We start from the raw sequence: 22,449 nt of genomic DNA, 5'->3' as shown, positions 1-22,449 counted from the left end.
TGCAAAAAAATGTAACAAAGAATCTTACATTGGCGAAACAGGACAGAAGTTGCAAACAAGGATGAATTTGCACAGACATACCATCAAGGAACATAAAGAAGATGAGTTGTGCACACCTGTGGGACACCATTTCTCACAACCAGACCACAATATGGAAGACCTCAATATCTTAATTCTTAAAGGGAATTTTGAAACTATTCAGGAAAGGAAAACTTTTACACCATAGATAATGGCCTTAATTTAGACATGGTTTTTCTCACTCATTATTCAACAGTTTTACAACGCCCTCTCTGATTGTCATCCCAACCCCTTCCCCCCAGAGATTGTTTCTTCAAACATTTTGCTAAAACTTTGTGAAGTAGTACTGCTTGGACCTTGAATAAGGGGACATAGCCCGAAAGCTTGTCCTCAAAATTGTATGTTAGCGCAAATAAAAAAAGTTTCTTGGAAAGTACTCAATTGTTTCAGACATTGTCACACACTCTGCCAGTATACATGCCAAAATGCTTTGCAAAGGCATGTTCCACTGTTGTCATCATCAGGAAACCTGCCATGAGAAATGAGGTGTAGCATTTGTTGGAACACAAGCATGTAGACATGAAGGGCTACAAAGCAGCTGCAAGAGGTCAGCAGCAGTGAAAAAAAACAAAGGGCAAAATTGCATTTAAAAAAAAAATCTCCACTTTAGTGGAGTGGCTTATGATGGTGTAGCAGGACAAATACAAATAAATAAGTCTGAGCTGGGGAAAAAGTGTCTCTTAGACTTGATTCTGGAATTGGAGTGCTGCTGATATGGATGATGGGGGTCCATGTGACTCAAAGAGTTCAGAGAGCTTCTGTGAATTGCGGGTGTGAAGTAACTATGTCATGAGCGAGATAAACTAAGTGAAGTGACATCTGAATAACAGACAGAGAGTATGCGAGGTTCAGAGAGTTAAGTTTTGCACCCACTCCCTTGTCTGTGACCATGCCAGCTGCCCTGTAAGTGAACTTATGTTAAGACTGTGTTCAAAGACTGTTCCTGTGAGCATCTGCTTTGCTGTGAGAAATAGCCTGAGTTCTGTTTACCCTTCTGCTGCCAACTCTCACTGACAATCAGATGCCTATTTTCTGCAGTAAAGAAACTGTCACTATGAGAGGACTCTGCATGCTTGTCATTCGGCCTGTGTGTGGCATTATTCAAAGTTATAAAACATTACCCTAATACAATTTGAGGAAACCTATATTATTTTTTATACAAAAGCACTCACTAGGGGTCTCCATGTCTCTAACAGACATACACATATGGTAAAACTAAAAAAAACAAACAAAAAAAAATAATAGGCTGCGTGTGGCCATACAATAAGTAGGGGGAAATTTCTTTAGGCCACAGAGAGCAGTAAAAATAACTGACAGAAATTTTAACCCTTACGTCCCTAATAAAATACATCATCAGTGGAGATATGGCCTGTGCTTTCTACCCAGTAACCACACTAGACACTGCTTGGTCAAGCAACATTGTACTCATATGAAATTTTTATAATTTTTTTTACACAAATAGACATTTCTTTTGGTGGTATTTAATCGCCACTGGGGTTTTTATTTTTTGCACTATAAACAAAAAAAAGAGCAAAAAGTGTGAAAGAAAAAAAAAAGTTTTCTTTGTTTTTATTATAAAATTTGGCAAACAGGTAATTTTTCTCCCTAACTGATGTGCATTGATGAGGCTGCATTGATAGGCAGCACTGATGGGCACTGATGAGGTGGCATAGATAGGCAACACTGATGGGCACAGATAAGTTGCACTGATGAGGCGGTACTGGTGGGCATTGATGAGGAGGCACTGATGATGCTGCACTGATATGCAGCACTGATGGGCACTAAGAGGCGGCACTTATGGACGGCACTGCTGGGCATTGATTGGCGCAACTGCTGGGTAGCACTGCTGGGCAGCACTGCTGGGCACTGGTGGGTGGTACTGCTGGGTGGCACTGATCATAAGTGCCCTGATTATCAGTGCTGGTGTCCTCTGTGACATTTGCCGGTTATCAGCAGTACTTTCCTCATGCTGTGACAGCGTGAGGAAAGTGCTGCCAATAACTGGCAACTGTATTTACTTTGTGATCTGCTGTGTCATTGGACAGTAGGACACAGTGATCACCGACAGTGCTGAGCCACACTGCTGGGGGCACGCAGGGTGCATGTTCTGGGAGGACGTCATATGACACCCTCCCGGAACTGGACAACCGTGCTGTAGCTGAATGATGGTTGTAAAGTGGTTAATATCCAAAACAAAACAAAAAAAAAGCCTTTTTGGCTTGAACTGGGCTTTTATTTGTGGGAAGACTACAAGAGTGGCGGAGTCAGAGCATGCATGCACTGACAGACCAGTCCTTTGATTCCTTACGTGTACTTTGTAAAGCAAATAGTACTTACTCTCCACAGATCCAGAAACCCAGTAAGATTTGTCCAATACAGTGTGATTTATATTCAATATACCCAAACACTTTGCAGTGGCTGACCAAAAATGTTTTATGTGCACAAGTAATATTGCTTGCAGACTCTTCATTTGCTCAAATCAGTGGGTGATCGAGCCATTTCTTTGGCTTGTGGTGCAGGGTGTGGATTTTGACAAGCAATGTGAATTAGAGAGTCCAACCCTTTGTCAATAAAGAGAAATGGCACAAAACCCTAAAAGACATATGGGCCATGTACTGGGAAATTTACACAAGTTTTTAAACTATAAGGTTTGAACATTTCTGCTGCCACATTGCTCACCAGAAACATCTTGTGATTGGAGCAGGTGCTTTGGAAGTCATACAGTCTAAATTCACCTTTGGAAACATGTTACAAGTTCCACATGTATTTAGGGTGGAACATATAACATGATGCAGCTCCTCTCCCCTCTCCCCACCCGCTCCCTGTGACCAGATGTCACTTTTAATAACAGTGCGGCTCCACCCACACCGCTGCTTTGTTCATTCACAGATTCCTGTGAATGAATAAACTATAAGCACTGTCTGCCATCGCCTTGTAGTTCCAGTGCACTATGGGGACACTGATGAGTGTTCTCGTAGTCCACTGACATGTCTGCAGGAGTCCACGTTGCACCTGTGATCTACTGATTGTAGATTGCTTTCCAGTATTCTGAAGGAAAAAATAATACATGCACATTTTGTTTCTGCAAAAATATGTGCATTTTTTTTATTTTACAAAAGTGAACTTATCCTTTAGCTATGAGGACTAAATACACACAAGTATATAGGGGCTCAAGGACTGCCCACTTTCTTACGTATATACACTATTCATCAGGATGATGATAATAGAGGAGCTCACTTGGGTACGTATGTCAGAAAAGTCTAGTGTTGGCAAAACCAATTAAGTGGCTCAACCCTAAATAAAGCAGCAATTGTTTTTCAAATCGCCAATAATAATCAACCCATACAAACTGTGCCAACTATACGTCTACTCAGTTAATAATTACCATTGAAACATACTAGTGTGAAGAATGATAAATAAAAGCCCTTGCACAAGTCATTGTGTATATTTTGATTAGACTATAAATAGCATATGTGTATCCACTGTGGTGCCAACATAAAATCAGTTGTCCATGGTTCAAATGCCTTGCCAGTGTAAAAAGGTATATTCATTGGCAATCTTCTGATCACAACATGTATGTTATATTAGAAGTTCGAGTTCAGGCAATATCTTTGTTATAAGAATCCTTGTGATATGAATCAACATGCCATCAATATCGCAATTGACAATGACTGGCAGTCTCCAAACTCTGATCCCATTCATGTAGGCAATGGTACCTCAACCAACAGTCTTAGGAGCACATGGCTATAGGTATTAAATTAAAACTCACGAAGGTCCAGTCAGTAAAACTGTTCTCCAGCAGAGGTCTGAATCTCCATGTTTTTGCTACATCACAGTACCTCCTTCACATTCGTGTCCTTAGTTTACCCTTTACATCACAGTCCCACTTTACATCAGTGCCCTCAGTTTCATATCACAGCCCCTAACCCCCCCCCTTACATCACAGATGACAGTGCTCCCCTTATATTACATCTCCACTCCTCATCCCCCCCTTACATCACAGTTCTCCCTTCATATCACGTTCCCCCCTCCCTGTATTGTAGCATGCCTTACCTTTACATCACAGTCTTCCCTTCATATCACAGTCCCCCTCCCCCGTTACATCACAGTTCCCTTTACCTAACCCCTTCTTCCTAACATCACATCCCGCCAATTCCTTTACATCACAGTCCTCCCTTCATAGCACAGCCCCCCTCCCCCTTACATCACAGTTCCCCTTTACCTAGCCCCTTCTTCCTAACATCACAACCCGCCAATTCCTTTACATCACAGTCCTCTATATCAAACTTTCCTCCTCCCTTACATCACAGTTCTACCTTTATATCATAGTCTCCTCCCCCCTTACATCACAGTTCTACCTTTATATCATACTCTCCTCCCCCCTTACATCACAGTTCTACCTTTATATCATACTCTCCTCCCCCCTTACATCACAGTTCTACCTTTATATCATACTCTCCTCCCCACTTACATCACAGTTCTACCTTTATATCATACTCTCCTCCCCCCTACATCACAGTTCTACCTTTATATCACATCCCGCTCCCTATATATCACATCCGCTTCCCCTTTACATCACAGTCCTATCTTTATATCACAATCCCCCTCCCCTTCACGTCCTACCTTACACAACAGGGCAGGGGGTAGATGATGCAGCAAGTCTGTGAAGCTGCCCATGTTTTCATTGTAATCAGTAGGTGACTGGTTGCTCAGACTGCGCCAAAAGTGGGTAGGACAGAGAGTACACCCAGGTTGCCAATTGCCACAACTGCAGTCAGGACAGGACTATCATGCGGTTCAGGTCCAGACCGCGGTCTGCCATTTAGTGATGTCTGATCTATATGATGCTTGCATATTGCGGTACTATACAGCAGAACAGTGTGACCATAATTTAATGTAATGACACAATACTTGTATCCTCCAAAAAGCAATCTAGCTTATAGCAGACATATGGATAAACAATGGACATGCACAAAAGGAGCATACTCACACCTGCCTTTTTCCTCTTGATGTGTTTTCCATTTAACTAAAAAGAAGTACATTAAAACGCATGTCATAATGCACATCAGTGCATATTGACACATTCACATTCACCATGATGCTTTGACGTTCATGAACATGCATCTTAGTGCATTCATTATGAGGCATTTCCATGGATTTCAATGAAAAATGAATCAAACAAAAATGCAAAGTTAATATTCCAGCAAGTGTTCAGCAATGTTCCAAGTGTGTGCCTACACATACTGTATATGTTCACAGTGCTGAGCCTGGATCTGCCTACAGCGCTCTTTCAAATAAAAGTGCTATCATCGGAGTCCATAATAACTGCCAATAAAAGAGGACCATTTCCCCATGAAGGGCTGACAAACAGGTGATGCAATACTGGGTTTGATGGTCACTTCAGGGGAAGGCCATTGCTTTCTACAGTATATACCACTTGTGATTGTAGAGGTGCTTTGGACGGCAATGAATATAAAAACTTGGACATTTCGGCTACTACATTGCTCACTAAATACCTCTTCTGACTGGAGAGGACAGTGACAGGAATAGAACTGACATATACTGCATTCAGCACAGTGCCAAGTTTTATTCAATGCACCCTCTTATGAATGGAGAGGATAGTTGTCAAGAGTATAACAACTGATATATGTTGCTTTCATCACTTATCAAAACACCAAAAAATTGCAAAAAAGGGAACCAATATGATAAGTTCTATTAAACGTGTATTACGGTGATCTGGCTTATACATAAAGGTTAACAAACTACAAGAGCTATACATATTTTATGGATAAGCTCACAGAAGCAGATGGCAATGCTTATAAACATTGCAATTTAAGATATAGGGCTTGATATTTAGAATATTTCAAGATACAGTGGGAGTTATTTACTAACACTGGAGAGTGCAAAATCTGGTGCAGCTCTGCACATCAGCTTCCAGGTTTTATTGCCAAAGCTTAATTATTATTATTATTATTCAGGATTTGTACAGCGCCAACAGTTTGCTTAGCGCTTTACAATATGGGAGATGATACAGCAACAATACAGTTCAATACAAGAGGGTTAGGAGGGCCCTCCTCCTTGGAGCTTACAATTTAAGATTAAACAAGATGAAGTTAGAAGCTGATTGGCTACCATGCACAGCTGCACCAGATACTGAGTGCTCCAGTTTTAGTACATCTACCCCAGTGTTAGTACTACAAAAAGGTAAAAAGAAAAAAATGTCTTCTATACAAAATCCTAAAAAAGACTACCAGTGTTTACATATAGATACACTAAACACCAAATACACTATACACCAAAAGTATTGGGACACCTGCGTTTACACACACATGAACTTTATCATCATCCCAGTCTTAGTCCGTAGGGTTCAATATTGAGTTTGCCCACCCTTTGCAGCAATAACAGCTTCAACTCTTCTGGGAAGGCCATCCACAAGGTTTAGGAATGTGTCTATGGGAATGTTTGACCATTCTTCCAGAAGCACATTTGTGAGGTCAGGCACTGATGTCGGACAAGAAGGCCTGGCTCGCAGTCTCCACTCTAATTCATCCCAAAGGTGTTCTGTCAGGTTTAGGTCAGGACTCTGTGCAGGCCAGTCAAGTTCCTCCACCCCAAAGTCGCTCATCCATGTCTTTATGTACTTTGCTTTCTGCACTGGTGCATAGTCATGTTGGCATAGGAAGAGGCCATCCCCAAACTGTTCCCACAAAGTTAGGAGCATGAAATTTTCTAAAATGTCTTGGTATGCTGATACCTTAAAAGTTCCCTTCACTGGAATGAAGGGGCCAAGCCCAACCCCTGGAAAAACAACCCCACACCATAATCCCCCTTCCACCAAACTTTACACTTGGCATAATGCAGTCAGGCAAGTACCATTCTCCTGGCTACTGCCAAGTCCAGAGATGTCCATTGGACTGCCAGACAGAGAAGCGTGATTTGTCACTCCAGAGAACACGTCTCATCTGCTCTAGAGTCCAGTGGCGGCGTGCTTTACACCACTGCATCAGATGCTTTGCATTGCCCTTGGTGATGTAAGGCTTGGATGCAGCTGCTTGGCCATGGAAACCCATTTCATGAAGCTCTCTACACACTGTTGTGCTAATCTGAAGGCCACATGAGGTTTGGAAGTCTTTAGCTATTGACTCTGGAGACAGTTGGTGAATTCTGCGCACTGTGCACTTCAGCATGCACTGACCCCACTCTGTCATTTTACGTGGCCTACCACCTCTTGGTCGAGTTACTGTTGTTCCAAGTTGCTTCTACTTTGTTATAATACCAATACCAGTTGGAATATTTAGTAGCAAGGAAATTTCATGGATGGACTTATTGCAGAGGTAGCAACCTATCACGGTACCACGCTTTATTTCACTGAGCTCCTGAGAGCGACCCATTCTTTAACAAATGTTTGTAGAAGCATTCTGTATGCCTACAGTATCTTACAGAAGTGAGTAAACCCCTCACATTTTTTGGAAATATTTTATTATATCTTTTCATGTGACAACACTGAAGAAATGACACTTTGCTACAATGTAAAGTAGTGAGTGTACAGCTTGTATAACAGTGTAAATTTGCTGTCCCCTCAAAATAACTCAACACACAGCCATTAATGTCTAAACCGCTGGCAACAAAAGTGAGTACACCCCTAAGTGAAAATGTCCAAATTGGGCCCAAAGTGTCAATATTTTATGTGGCCACCATTATTTTCCAACGCTGCCCTAACCCTGTCGGGTATGGAGTTCACCACAGCTTCATAGGTTGCCCCTGGAGTCGTCTTCCACTCCTCCATGATGACATCACGGAGCTGCAGTGGTCGTCTTGGAGGTGTGTTTGGGGTCGTTATGTTGGAATACTGCCCTGCAGCCCAGTCTCCGGTCATGCTCTGCTTCAGTATGTCACAGTACATGTTGGCATTCATGGTTCCCTCAATGAACTGTAGCTCCCCAGTGCTGGCAGACCATGACACTCCCAACACCATGCTTGACTGTAGGCAAGACATACTTGTCTCTGTACTCCTCGCCTGGTTGTCACCACATATACTTGACACCATCTGAACCAAATAAGTTTATCTTGGTCTCTTCAGACAACAGGACATGGTTCCAGTAATCCCTGTCCTTAGTCTGCTTGTCTTCAGCAAACTGTGTGCTTTGTTGTGCATCATCTTTACATCTTTACAAGAGGCTTACTTCTGGGATGACAGCCATGCAGGCCTGTGGCCATGGAAGTAACTGAAACACCTGAATCCAATGATTTGGAGGGGTGTCCCAATACTTTTGGCAATATAGTGTAGTTGTTTAAGCTGACAATGAAATTAGGGTCCTAAGCAGGCATAATTGCTTTAAAAAGTGTGTTGAAAACACTTGCTTTTATGGCCTCGGTGACCCCTGCAGTATATTTTATATATTATACGAGTTTGAAACTATTTGTCTGCAGAGAGATTTGGATACTAAACATCCATTGTTTTCTTATAAATTGCTTGTTAACCTGGAGGCACAACAGGACCCATGCTTCATAAGGGAATAGGAGATAGATCTTGGTACCGTAGTAAATCAAAGTCAAAACGTCACTGGACAGTAAACAGTGCGATGTGCTAGGATCGGCGTATCAGCACTGTCTCCTAGCACACACCAGAGGTTGTGCTATCAGCATGGCTCACTGCTATGAAGAGGTTCTAAAATACAGGGTACTTGTTATAAGCTATACACTAGATCAGTGGTGGTCAACTTTCTTGATGAGAAGATGGTGAGATACTGTGGACATAATAAAGGAGATAGTCAGAGACTGTAGACATGACACAGGAGATGGTCAGAGACTGCAGACATGATACAAGAGATGGTCAGGGACTGTGGACATGGTACAGGAGATTGTCAGAGACTGCAGAAATGACACAAGAGATCTTCAGAGACTACAGGCATGATACAAGAGATGGTCAGAGACTGTGGGCATAATACAAGAGTAGCTGTGAGACTGCAGACATGGTACAGGTAACAGGAGATGGTCAGAGACTGCAGACATGATAAAAGAGATGGCCAAAGACTGCAGACATGATACAAGAGATGGTCAGAGACTACAGGCATGATAAAGCAGATGGTCAGAGAAAGTGGACATGCAACAGGAGACTGTCAAGAGACTGTAAACATGCTATGAGTCATTGGAGATTGGGGACATGCTTCAGAAAACATATTGCATGAGACTACTACACTCACTGGCCACTTTATTAGGTACACCTTGCTAGTACTGGGTTGGACCCCCTTTTCCCTTCAGAACTGCCTTAAATCCTCAGGGCATAGATCCAACAAGGTGTTGGAAACATTCCTCAGAGATGTTGGTTTATATTGACATGATAGTATCACGCAGTTGCTGCAGATTTTCCAGCTGCACATGCATGATGCAAATCCCCAGTTCCACCACATCCCAAATGTGCTCTATTGGATTAAGTTCTGGTGACTGTGCAGGCAATTGGATCACAGTGAACTCATTGTCATGTTCAAGAAACCAGTTTGAGATGATTTGAGCTTTGTGACATGGTGCATTATCCTGTTGGCATCAGAAGATGGGTACACTGTAGTCATAAAGAGATGGACATGGTCAGTAACAATACTCAGGTAGGCTGTGCCATTTAAACGATTCTCAATTGGTACTAAGGGTCCCAAAGTGTGCCAAGAAAATATCCCCCATACCAATACACCACCACCAGCCTGAACCATTGATACAAGGCAGAATGGATCCATGCTTTCATGTTGTTTATGCCCAAATTCTGTGAAACAAATTATATAAGTGGTGAAGCGCTCAACTAAAATAATCAAAAAACTAGTGCAATAACCCCTTTATAAATATACACTGGTGAAAAAGGTGATAAATAATACCTCTTATACAAATAGTACAATAATAACTAGTGCAATATCCTCATCACTGTATATTACATCCCTAGTGGTGTAGTGATTATTACTTAAACTGTGCAAAAAAAGTACTCAAATACAAATAATCAGACCGATTTAAATAAAAAACAAATAGGATGGTGATGCCACACTGTGCAAAAACATAACAAGTGTTCAAATCATATCACTCCATGCTGCAATAGTGCTCTTCGTGAAATCTTGACGTGACTCCCCTCAATGATAGCCAAAATGCCCCCTCACCTTCCACATTCGACCCTTGCGGGTCACAGAGCTTTTTCTATATATATAATGGCCAGATTTATTCTCCTCCACTGCCTCCACCGACCATGATCCTCCTCCAGGCAGTAAGTAATACTCCAAAAGCTCCCCTCATAAAACGGACTCTGCCAGATATAATTCTCCTCCACTGCCTTCACCGCTCAAAATCCTCCTCCAGGCAGTCAATTACACTCCAATACCCCTCATAGAATGGACACAGGCACAGGTCGCATATGAAAAACAGAATCACATCTCCATAGTGCAACACCGTTTAATACACTTCCTCAGTAAAATCGAACATTACACTCACATGTCCTTCAGCAAGGTAAAGCAGTTCCCATGTACTATGGGTGTATACAGGTGTCCAAAGATGGCGTCCAAACCCGGAACCGGAAGTACGTCACCCCTATACGTCGACGCGTTGCGCCACAGTCACGTGGCTTCTTCTTATCCTGAAGAAGCCACGTGACTGTGGCGCAACGCGTCGACGTATAGGGGTGACGTACTTCCGGTTCCGGGTTTGGACGCCATCTTTGGACACCTGTATACACCCATAGTACATGGGAACTGCTTTACCTTGCTGAAGGACATGTGAGTGTAATGTTCGATTTTACTGAGGAAGTGTATTAAACGGTGTTGCACTATGGAGATGTGATTCTGTTTTTCATATGCGACCTGTGCCTGTGTCCATTCTATGAGGGGTATTGGAGTGTAATTGACTGCCTGGAGGAGGATTTTGAGCGGTGAAGGCAGTGGAGGAGAATTATATCTGGCAGAGTCCGTTTTATGAGGGGAGCTTTTGGAGTATTACTTACTGCCTGGAGGAGGATCATGGTCGGTGGAGGCAGTGGAGGAGAATAAATCTGGCCATTATATATATAGAAAAAGCTCTGTGACCCGCAAGGGTCGAATGTGGAAGGTGAGGGGGCATTTTGGCTATCATTGAGGGGAGTCACGTCAAGATTTCACGAAGAGCACTATTGCAGCATGGAGTGATATGATTTGAACACTTGTTATGTTTTTGCACAGTGTGGCATCACCATCCTATTTGTTTTTTATTTAAATCGGTCTGATTATTTGTATTTGAGTACTTTTTTTGCACAGTTTAAGTAATAATCACTACACCACTAGGGATGTAATATACAGTGATGAGGATATTGCACTAGTTATTATTGTACTATTTGTATAAGAGGTATTATTTATCACCTTTTTCACCAGTGTATATTTATAAAGGGGTTATTGCACTAGTTTTTTGATTATTTTAGTTGAGCGCTTCACCACTTATATAATTTGTTTCACATATCTTGGGGTATAGAGAATAGGTGATAGCAGCTTACTCACTAGGTTCTGTGGAGCGCAGGGGGATTTCTATATATGCCCAAATTCTGACCCTACCATCTGAATGTTTCAGCTGAAATCGAGGCACCGTATTTCCAAACTTCCATTGTTCAATTTTGTTGAGCCTGTGCGAATTGTAGCCTCCGTTTTCTGTTCTTAGCTTAAAGGAGTGGCACCCGATGTGGTTTTCTGCTGCTGTAGCCCATCTGCTTTAAAGTTCGATGTGTTGTGCATTCAGAGATGGTATTCTGCATACCTTGGATGTAACAAGTGGTTATTTGAGTTACTGTTGCCTTTCTATCAGTCTGCCCATTCTCCTCTGACCTCTGACTTCAGCAAGGAATTTTTGTCCACACAATTGCTACTCACTTGATATTTTCATTAGTAAACCCTAGAGACTGTACGCGAAAAAACCAGTAGATGAGCAGTTTTTGAAGAACTCAGACCAGCCCATCTGGCACCAACAACCATGCCTCCTCACTTAAATCCCCTTTCTTCCCCATCATGATGCTCAGTCTAAAGCGGAGTTCCACCCAAAAGGGGAAGTTCTGCTTTATAGACTGGCCCCCCGCTCCCCATTAAGGATTTGCATCTTTACTTCAAATTTACATTTGCATAATGTGATTCATTCATCTACAAAAAACAGATATGGGTGAGACAATTGAAAGACAGGAAAAATGTAGATCCATAAGAGCTTGACAATCTATATTATAAGCATAGAATGTGACAGTTCAGTTGAGACAATCAGGAGAATTCAATAAAGCAGTAATGTCACTTTTCTGGTGGTATGGCCCCTTTAACATGGCCTGTGCCTTATTCATTAAAGCCTTGCACCAGTTTCAGAACAATTACTGACACTTGCACCAGTTTTAGGTAGTTCTTACTACCACCACTTTTAGAATCTGTCACTATGGCCACAAAAGAGTTTAAAAGAATTATCGCCAGCAATCTGGCGGTTTAAACTAGTTCTGAAGGCTGAAGGTTCTTTTTATCTTCATGCATTTGATGCATGAAGGTAAAATACTCTAGTGCGCAGCTCCCCCCTTAGCCTCCCTGATACTTACCTGAACCTGATTACAATCCAGTGCTGTTCACGAGAGCCTCAGCTCTCCCGGGTGTCCCTACTAATTGGCTGAGACACAGCAGCGGGAACCATTGGCTCCTGCTGCTTTCAATCACAGCCAGTGAGGAGGAAACAGGGAGCGGGCCAAGCCACGTTCAGTATGTCTTATGGGTATACAGGGCCAGCTCAGGAGCGAGTATGCATGAGTGCCCCCAGAGTAAGCGGTTTGCTCTCAGGGCACTCGGCAGGGGGAAGGGACCAGGAGTGCCAGTGGTGGACCTGAGAAGAGGATGATCGGGGCTGCTCTGTGCAAAACCATTACACAGAGCAGGCCAATATAACATGTTTATTATTTTAATTACAAAAAAAACCAAAAATGCAGCTTTATACTTACTTTAAGTTAAGATCAACTCAAAGATGGCCTACAGGGGGACGGAGGGTGTTGTATTTTCATTACTTTATTAATATATGAGGGGCGTTCAAGTCAAACTGGGACTTTTAATTTTATAGGTATAAAAAGGGATGTTAGCATGATGGTACTACACATGCAGTAGTGTCAAGTGTGTCCTATTACTGATAGGCGGCGCACATGACGTGGGCCAGTCCAGAGACCATTAATCAAGATGGCAGACAACAATGTTAGTGCATGGAACAGTGCGTGGTGATGACGTTTCTTGTGAACTAAGGCGTAAAGCCTGTGGATATCTACAGAAGACTTCAAACACAGTACGGTGATGGGATGCTCATCCGCATTAAGACATCTGAATTGTGTAAACGTTTCAAAAATGGCCATACATCCGTCAGTGACGATCTCGGCCATGGTCATTCCCAGCCCACAGCAGTCATTCTTGTGAACATTCAGTGCGTGCAAGCCTGATCATGGATAATCGATGCATAAACTGTCGTGAAATTGCACAAGAGACAAATCTTTCTGTGGGAACAGTGGACACAATGTTGATGGAGTGAAGCAGACTGTCCTAGGATGAATCAGGATTACTGACAAATATGTCTGAGGAAACTTTCCAGGCATTAGTTAAATGCTAGATTAGTGTATAAATGTAGCAGTGGAATATTTAAAAAAATAAATGCAGTTTTCATGCCTTGAAAATTGTTCTTTTACTATATAAACTCAAAAGTCCAGGGTTGACTTGAACGCCCCTCGTATTTGAATGCATTTTACATTTACTTTATTGGATGCTAGGACAAAGGCCACCTTCATCCTAGCAACTATTGACACAGGTCACACTGCACTGATAGTAAGTGGAGCCTGATGGGAATCAGAGTTCCCCATTAGGGTTGCCTTGCCTGTGATGGACAGCAGATGGCATTGGATGGATTCCATAGTTGCTAATCAGTGCAATAGTGGCTTTGGAATCTGGACACTGCCATCTGCTGTCAATTACAGCCAGGGTGGACCTGATGGGGAACTAGTCTCTCAGCGTTCCCCATCAGTTTCTGCCAACCTTACAACTCAAATTCACAGCCACTACACCTGTTGTTAGGTGGGTCCTTATGGGGAATCCTGAAAGACTAGTTCCCCAACAGTTTCAACCTACCTGTGAACAATAACAGATGGCAGTGGGTGAATTCCAATGTCTCTATTGGACTGAATTGGCAATGAAGCAAAGCCACATTCATTTTAATGAATAGGGAGGGGGGAAGAGATTGTCAGGTGGAGGAGGAGGGGAAACTGTTAAGGTGACTTGACTGAGCTTGCATCCTTATATATGGAATAACCACTTTGGTGTTCTACTGAGAACACTCTAACAAGCACCTCACGCCTTGCATTTATTGAATAAATGACAGAAAATGCAGACACAGTGTGCAGTAAACACTGTGATGTGCTGAGGAGGTGTGGATAGCGATGTTCTCTCTTCATTTTATATTAACCACTAAATGTTTTAAAAATTAAAATTGATTAATGGGTTGAACTATTAATTACTCATTATTACTTCCCATAAATGGCCCATTGATGCATTTACTGCCATGTGTATACAGCTTTGTTTAGCTGAGACAGCAAATGTGATATCTTCGTATTACACACTTTTATTAATATATTATATTTAGAAAACTAATCAGCTCTGTGAATAGAACAGTGTAACTGTACCAGGAATACTGAAAATCAAGAAGCAAAATAATGTTCTTCCTTTGTTAAATTAGCCAGCAGGAACAGGATCTATTCCGACATGTTTTGTACTAGGCACAGTGCTTTTTCAGAGAATAATAGAATAGTTTTAGTTCAAACCAACAATTTACTTTACACATAAACATATCCAGTTTTTGTAATATTTTGTTACTCCTCCATGCTCTACTGTGTCCTTCATACAAGTAGGAGGTCAAAACTGTATTTTAGATGTGGTCTGGCAAGGAACTTTCCAGTAGTAAAACGTACAGTGGCTGATCATTGTTCTGGTGTTGCTCCTACTGATCACTTTACTTTACACTGACATACTTTACATGTTAAGGACACACTTTAATCTTACCCCTTACAGCACAGAGTTTTAGCTTTTAGCAGCTCGTTCTCGACCCAGCCAGGTGTGCGTTTCTGTAGATCTTCAAACACCCTTTGGATTTCATCCTTGGAATTAGTGGCTTTGAAATCAGCTATCTTTTCCAAGCATCCGCAAACCAAAGCAAGCCTCTCTTGGCTCCATCTAGACAGAGTGGTATGTGTCAGCTGCTCTGTGGCATTTCCATCTTTCAGTATATGGCATATCATTGCAATTAGGTTCCACACCAATATTCCCATATTCTTTACTGCAGAATACTGTTCTGATATTTTTCTTTCAGAGAAAGAGTAGAAATACTTTATTGGCGGAAGCAAGCAGGCAATTACTGAAGGTAGCTTGTTGATTACAATGGAGACTGCTTCAGCTGTCAATCTCGTGAAATCTAAACAAAAGGAAAACAAATAACATGATCCTGCATGCAGCTGCCCAATAATAGCAAGAACGAGCATTAAAGTAAGCCACTCAGTTTCTAGCCTGTAAAACAGTCATGTGTAAAGCCAGGTCACAGTTCACAGTTAACTACAATGTAAAATATCTCTTTTGTTACTCAGTATGGGCAATTTACTTACACAATGTATATTTGTGAACATCACATTTATTTTTACCTTTGCCAGGATTCCCTGAAAACCTGTGCAAAAGAATGTCCATATTAAACAAGGTACTCATCTACTGAATTATTTATATTCCATTTACACATTTTAGATTTTAATTTTTCTAGCTACCTGTAATCATCTATTTAATAAAATTATCCTGAAGTACAGTTACTAACTTTGTAATTCTTTCATCTAGGTACAAACATAACACTTAGTAATGCACAGGCACGCAGTTCTATGAGATTAATATTGGATGTTGCCATTAATTCTTCTTGACAGAAGTTTGTTTAAAGTGTAGGTGAACCCTAACAATAAACTTCTCTTATTTGCTCCCGTATGTTTGCTACCATATAATTGAAAGCGTGCATAACCCTTCGACCTGTTGATCCTGCAGAGAAAAAAAAAACTTGCAAGCTGATAATTTTCTATGCTTTTTGCCTTTGTTGAATTTTCAGTTAGCAGTTTTACCTATTCTCTCTACAGAACACCCGCTTCTTACATCATAGAGATAAGAAGCTACCTGTAGCAATAAAACATTTTGTGTCCCGGGTGACAAAGCTGTTGCTCCACAAATATTGTGCAGGATGAGAAGGTTGTCACCCTAGGCCAGGATTTGACACTTCCTGGCGATTTTAGCAGGATCACTAGGGAATATTACCTTGTTGTTCCTAGGTTTAGATTCACTTTAAATTAGAATTATAGGCACAAGAAAAAATAGTATGAGGCAATCCTCTCCCCACATACACAGTATATACTGCTTGACTGTCTAGAAAGGCCTTAGCAGTGCAGTCCATAGCTTTCATCACTGTCCCACATGGTCCCTCAATGCTGGAAAATCAGTTCCTGAAAGCTGCTAATTTTTGCCCCCTTGCCAACTTCATGACAGTGGTCCTGCATTGTTTGTGACCATGTAGAGGGTCCGCTCAAATTCTGGCTGGGAGAAAACCAGAGCACCGGCTGCCATAGGATAAAGGTACAGGGCAAGTATTTGCCTTCCTCTGAAAGCCCTAGACAAAACTAGCAGCATTTTATGTGTATGCGGGGTGCAATAGGGAAGGGGGCTAAAATCTTTAACACATGTTCAAACTTGCAGTTGGACTACAAAATAAAAATATAACAATTTTCCCTCCCTTGCTGCAATATATATCAGCGGTAGGTTATTTATTTCTTATATGCCATTAGAGATCTATATGTGAAAGGCTCTGTAAATGTCAGCTGGGACCATTGGTTTCAGTGACCGCACGTACATCTAAAACAACTGATCACCTAATTCAAAAGGTATGTACATACATACAAAAAGCAAAAAAAAAAACACCTTACCTTTATGCTTTGCCTCTTTTCTATCCAAGTTGCTGAAACTCCATTTCTCTGGTAAAGCTCTGAGCAATATATCAGTAATATTACAATGATGTGAACCAGACAGAGAATGATCACTGGGCTCCATGGAAGTGATAAGAGATGCCACCTCATTCACTGTGCCTCTTACTGATTTTAAGAGGACGCTCCTTAGAAATGCGAGCACTACGTTTGTACTAGTTTGTGCTAAAAAAAAAAAAAGAAAAAAGAAAAAAAAGACAATTAAAATCTATATCCCTGTGATAAATTTAAAATAAAACCTTCCAAAAAATACTTTTGATCATATGTACAAAAAAAAGGCTAATATAAATTATGATATTAAGGCTAATATAAGTAAACTTTTAGTCTGCATTTTTCACAATACTTGCAATACCTGTGGATCTGTAGCATGGGGACAATATGGAATAATAGTGCAAAAAATGCCATCTGTAGAAGAAGAGTACAGAAAACTGTCCATCTTCTGTCAAACTACAGGCAAAGCTACTCTGCCTAACCCAACAATCAACGGCAAACTGGTTTCAAAATGGATAACAGTTGCTACTGATTAAAGTAAATTTAAACCCAACCAATAATGTATGTAAACCCTAACAATTGACTTCTATTAATTCCTGCCTTTTGGTCTGTTAAATATACCAGTGTTTTTTTATATTTGTTCTATAGGTGCAAAATAATTACCTGTTGACCTTGCCAAAACTTTCTGTGCTCTCTGACCCTAATGCCCTTTTAACACATTACATTGTTCCCAGCTATCTGTGTGGTACCACAAAATACCTCCCCTTATTATATGAATGAAGAGAAGAGGAGGCAAGTTCTATAGTACCATTTCGACATGATGTGTGCTGGCAGGATCAACAGATGTAAAAAAGGGAAAAAGATATTGAAAAAACAAAATGGTTGTAGTCACAAAAAAAAAAACTGGCAACCTACAATATATTACATTTTTGTTACAGTATTTGGAAACACTTTAAGATCTCATAAAGCTTTACCATGTTAATGGGATTTCGAAAGATTTTTTTTCTAAATAGGCAGTTTTCATTAAATGAACACCTGATGATCCTGTCAGGAAGGTCCCCGTTCAAGCACTTCTTGTTATAGAGTAACTACTGTCATGTCATGTCTTTTCCCCTATGTTAGCATTGTGTCCACAGTAGCATTTGCGTAGGCAAGGCAGAGTAGGACTGGCCATAGAGGGATTACTTTGACGCAGTTGGCCAGCTTAAGCATGTATTGCAATATGTGTGAACTAAATATCCCTATTTATTGCATAGTCTGCTTGAAAGTGTATATACCAGTGTGCAGAGGGTCCTTTAGAATTTCTAGTGTTAATATGTGGTTACACCCCTTTAGCACCTGATGGATAAATGCATGCACTAGCTGTTGGGATTTGAGCACAGGGATCTCTTGTTTGTTGTATTGTTGGGTCAGTAGCCAGACCTGAACCTTGTAGCTCTCCCCATTGTGTCTTTTCCCCTATGTTAGCATTGTGTCCACAGTAGCATTTGCGTAGGCAAGGCAGAGTAGGACTGGCCATAGAGGGATTACTTTGAAGCAGTTGGCCAGCTTAAGCATGTATTGCAATATGTGTGAACTAAATATCCCTATTTATTGCAAAGTCTGCTTGAAAGGGTATATACCAGTGTGCAGAGGGTCCTTTAGAATTTCTAATGCAATCACTCTGTCACATTCGCCCTGGTTGAGACTACAAGTGGCTATGTCAACACAGACTGTGTAGCCATAGTCCAACTGTTGCCATTACTGGTACTGGTCCACAGCAAATACAGGTGAAACTCAAAAAATTAGAATATCGTGCAAAAGTTCATTTATTTCAGTAATGCAACTTAAAAGGTGAAACTAATATATGAGATAGACTCATTACATGCAAAGCAAGATAGTTGAAGCCGTGATTTGTCATAATTGTGATGATTATGGCTTACAGCTCATGAAAACCCCAAATCCACAATCTCAGAAAATTAGAATATTACATGCAATCAATAAAACAAGGATTGTACATAGAACAATATCGGACCTCTGAAAAGTATAAGCATGCATATGTACTCAGTACTTGGTTTTGGCCCCTTTTGGAGCAATGACTGCCTCAATGAGGCGTGGCATGGAAGTTATCAGCCTGTGGCACTGCTGAGATGTTATGGAAGACCAGGATGCTTCAATAGCAGCCTTCAGCTCTTCTGCATTGTTCGGTCTCATGTCTCTCATCTTTCTCTTGACAATGCCCCATAGATTTTCTATGGGGTTCAGGTCAAGCGAGTTTGCTGGCCAATCAAGCACAGTAATCCCACGGTCATTGAACCAGGTTTTGGTGCTTTTGGCAGTGTGGGCAGGTACCAAGTCCTGCTGGAAAATGAAGTCAGCATCCCCATAAAGCTCGTCTGCGGAAAGAAGCATGAAGTGCTCCAAAATCTCCTGGTAGACGGCTGCATTGACCCTGGATTTAATGAAGCACAGTGGACTAACACCAGCAGATGACATGGCTCCCCAAATCAACACAGACTGTAGAAACTTCACACTGGACTTCAAGCATCTTGCAGTGTGTGCCTCTCCATTCTTCCTCCATACTCTGGGTCCTTGGTTTCCAAATGAGATGCAAAAGTTGCTCTCATCAGAAAAGAGGACTTTGGACCACTGAGCAACAGACCAGGTCTGTTTTTCTTTAGCCCAGGTAAGATGGTTCTGATGTTTGTTGTTCAGGAGCAGCTTGACAAGAGGAATACGACATTTGAAGCCCATGTCCAGGATCTGTGTGTGGTGGATCTTGATGCACTGACTGCAGCCTCAGTCCACTCCTTGTGAAAGTCTCCAATACTTTTGAATGGCCTTTTCCTGACAATCCTCTCCAGGCTGCGGTCATCCCTGCTGCTTGTGCACCTTTTTCTTCCACACTTTTCCCTTCCACATAACTTTTTATTAATGTACTTTGATACAGCACTTTGGGAACATCCAACTTCTTTTGCAATTACCTTTTGAGGCTTTCCCTCCTTATGGAGGGTGTCAATGATGATTTTCTGCACAACTGTTAGGTCAGCAGTCTTTCCCATGATTGTGATTCCTACTGAACCAGACTGAGAGACCATTTAAAGGCTCAGGAACCCTTTGCATGTGTTATGGCTTAATTAGCTGATTAGAGTGGGACACTTTGAGCCGAGAATATTGCACCTTTCACAATATTCTAATTTTCTGAGATTGTGGATTTGGGGTTTTCATGAGCTGTAAGCCATAATCATCACAATTATGACAAATCACGGCTTGAAATATCTTGCTTTGCATGTAATCTCATATATTAGTTTCACCTTTTAAGTTGCATTACTGAAATAAATGAACTTTTGCACGATATTCAAATTTTTTGAGTTTCACCTGTATTTGCTGTGGACCAGTACCAGTAATGGCAACAGTTGGACGAGTGAAAATTGTATTTCTTTAAAGCAATTACCAACTAGGCAAGCTAAATGGCAACTATTAGATCAACTTTAATGATCTATTGCAAAGTGCATGATACATTGCACTTGAAATACTTTCTACAGCATTATAACGCTTTCTATAGTAGAGAAGGACAACCTTCTTAACCCTGTGCATTTGCTGACAGGCTGCTAGAAGCAATCAAAAGACAATGACAGCAAGGTGTTACATGGACAAATGGCTGATTATAATCCCTAAAAGATCAGTCCATCCAAAACATATTTCAGTTTTTGGTGGATACTTGAGTTAACCTCCCTGGCGGTCTAATTATGTCAATATTTTTGAATGTCAAAGGAGTACATTGTTTTGCATGGAAAGTTGTTGTTTTATATTGTAGGCATGTAATACTTAGGAATAACTCACTTAAATCTGTTCAAAGTCTAGTATGATAAAGTTTGAAACACAAAATTACAATATAATAAATAATTATAAAAAATAATAATATAATAATACATTTAATTCAATAATGTGATCAAACCAAAAACACTGAATTTTGAAATAGAGCACCAAGTTTGCACATCACTGAGCTCAGTCGCAGAATCGTCGCTGTTGTCTCTTTCAGTGTCTGATGACTTATTTTCCCACAAATCACTATCGCTCAATTCTGCAAGTGATTCTAATTCACTATCGCTGTTTTGTAGCTGGTCTAAAACCGCTTTTGACCTAAAGGGATGCTTTTTAGATGCCATGGACCTTCTCAAGTTTCCAGGCAGAAAGAAAGGTAATAGTGCAGGCAGGGCACAGGACAAAGCACTAGGGACAAAATTTAGGTGAAAGGTTTGATACAGTAATGTAATCCTAACAGATTACAATGTATTGTGTGTATTTCATGTTTTTACTTTTTTGAATCTTCCGCCAGTTCCGCCCCCCTGCGTCCCGACGCTCGCAGGGAAGGGAACCCAGAAGACGGATGCTGGCATCGGCCGGAGGACACAGTGGGAGGACATCGAGGGATCGCAGGACAAGGTAAGGATTGGGGGATCACAGCACAAGCACTACAGTGTAATCCCGAGTGTGGCTCGGGGTTACCGCTTTTGGTACTGTTAATTAACCCCAAGTCACACTCGGGATTACCGCTAGAAAGGTTAAACCACCTGTCAGGTTATTTAGGGTCCTTTCATACGAGCCTTCCGTTTTTTTCATCAGTTCAGTCCCATTTTTTCCAAGAAAAAACAGATCAGTTCACGTACGTTTTTCATCAGTTTACATCCATCTTTTTAACATCCTTTACCAATGAAAAAAACGGACCGTATGTCCGTTTACATCCGTTTTTTGTCCGTTTTGTATATTGCTTGCTGGCACCCGGTGACCGCAGAGTATCTCCGATGGGGAGAAACCTGTATGTAAACAATACAGATCTCCCCCCGTCAGCTTCTGCACACTGCTTTGTGTGGCTCTGCATAGCAGAGCTATACAAAGCAGCATGTTTACAGTGAAACAGCCCACGTAGTAAAACAGCACACAGCACGTAGTAAAACAGCACACAGCCCACGTAGTAAAACAGCACACAGTTAACCCTTTGATCGCCCCACTTATTAACCCCTTACTGCTCATTAGTATAGTGTCAGTGCTTTAATAGCACTGATCACTGTATTGGTGGGGATGTCAATGACACCAAATCAGTGTCAGAATGCCCACTGCAGTCCCGTTATAAGTTGCTGATTGCCGCCATTACTAGTAAAAAAAAATAATAAAACAAATTCCTGTGTATATACCACCATTTGTAAACTCTATAACTTTCACATAAACCAATTAATTTACAGGTATGAGGATTGTTTTAACAAAGACATGTTGTAGAATATATTCTGCCTAAATTTATGATGAAATTTGATTTTTTAAATCTTTTTACTGCACGTTTAATAGCAAAAAGGTCAAAAATATTGTTT

At 41.1% G+C, this 22,449-nt stretch overlaps 1 protein-coding gene across 2 annotated transcripts in view; it reads right to left on the bottom strand.

Moving 5' to 3' along the window:
• KIAA0825 (KIAA0825 ortholog) overlaps nt 1-22,449 on the bottom strand; it is a 515,459-nt gene that overhangs the window by 270,730 nt on the left and 222,280 nt on the right. For both annotated transcript variants that reach the window (XM_089679161.1, XM_089679162.1), the window contains exons 15-16: nt 17,057-17,278; nt 15,117-15,525 (exon numbers count right to left, since the gene is read on the bottom strand). In XM_089679161.1, coding sequence (XP_089535287.1) covers nt 15,117-15,525; nt 17,057-17,278 — 631 coding nt within the window. The remainder of the gene's footprint in view (nt 1-15,116; nt 15,526-17,056; nt 17,279-22,449) is intronic.

Source organism: Staurois parvus, unplaced genomic scaffold (assembly GCF_062004578.1).
Source record: "Staurois parvus isolate SC_StPar_1 unplaced genomic scaffold, SC_StPar_1.0 ptg000218l, whole genome shotgun sequence".
Classification (NCBI taxonomy): Eukaryota; Metazoa; Chordata; class Amphibia; order Anura; family Ranidae; genus Staurois; species Staurois parvus.
Note: the sequence above shows the minus strand (reverse complement) of the source record. Positions and strands in the feature narration are given on the sequence as shown.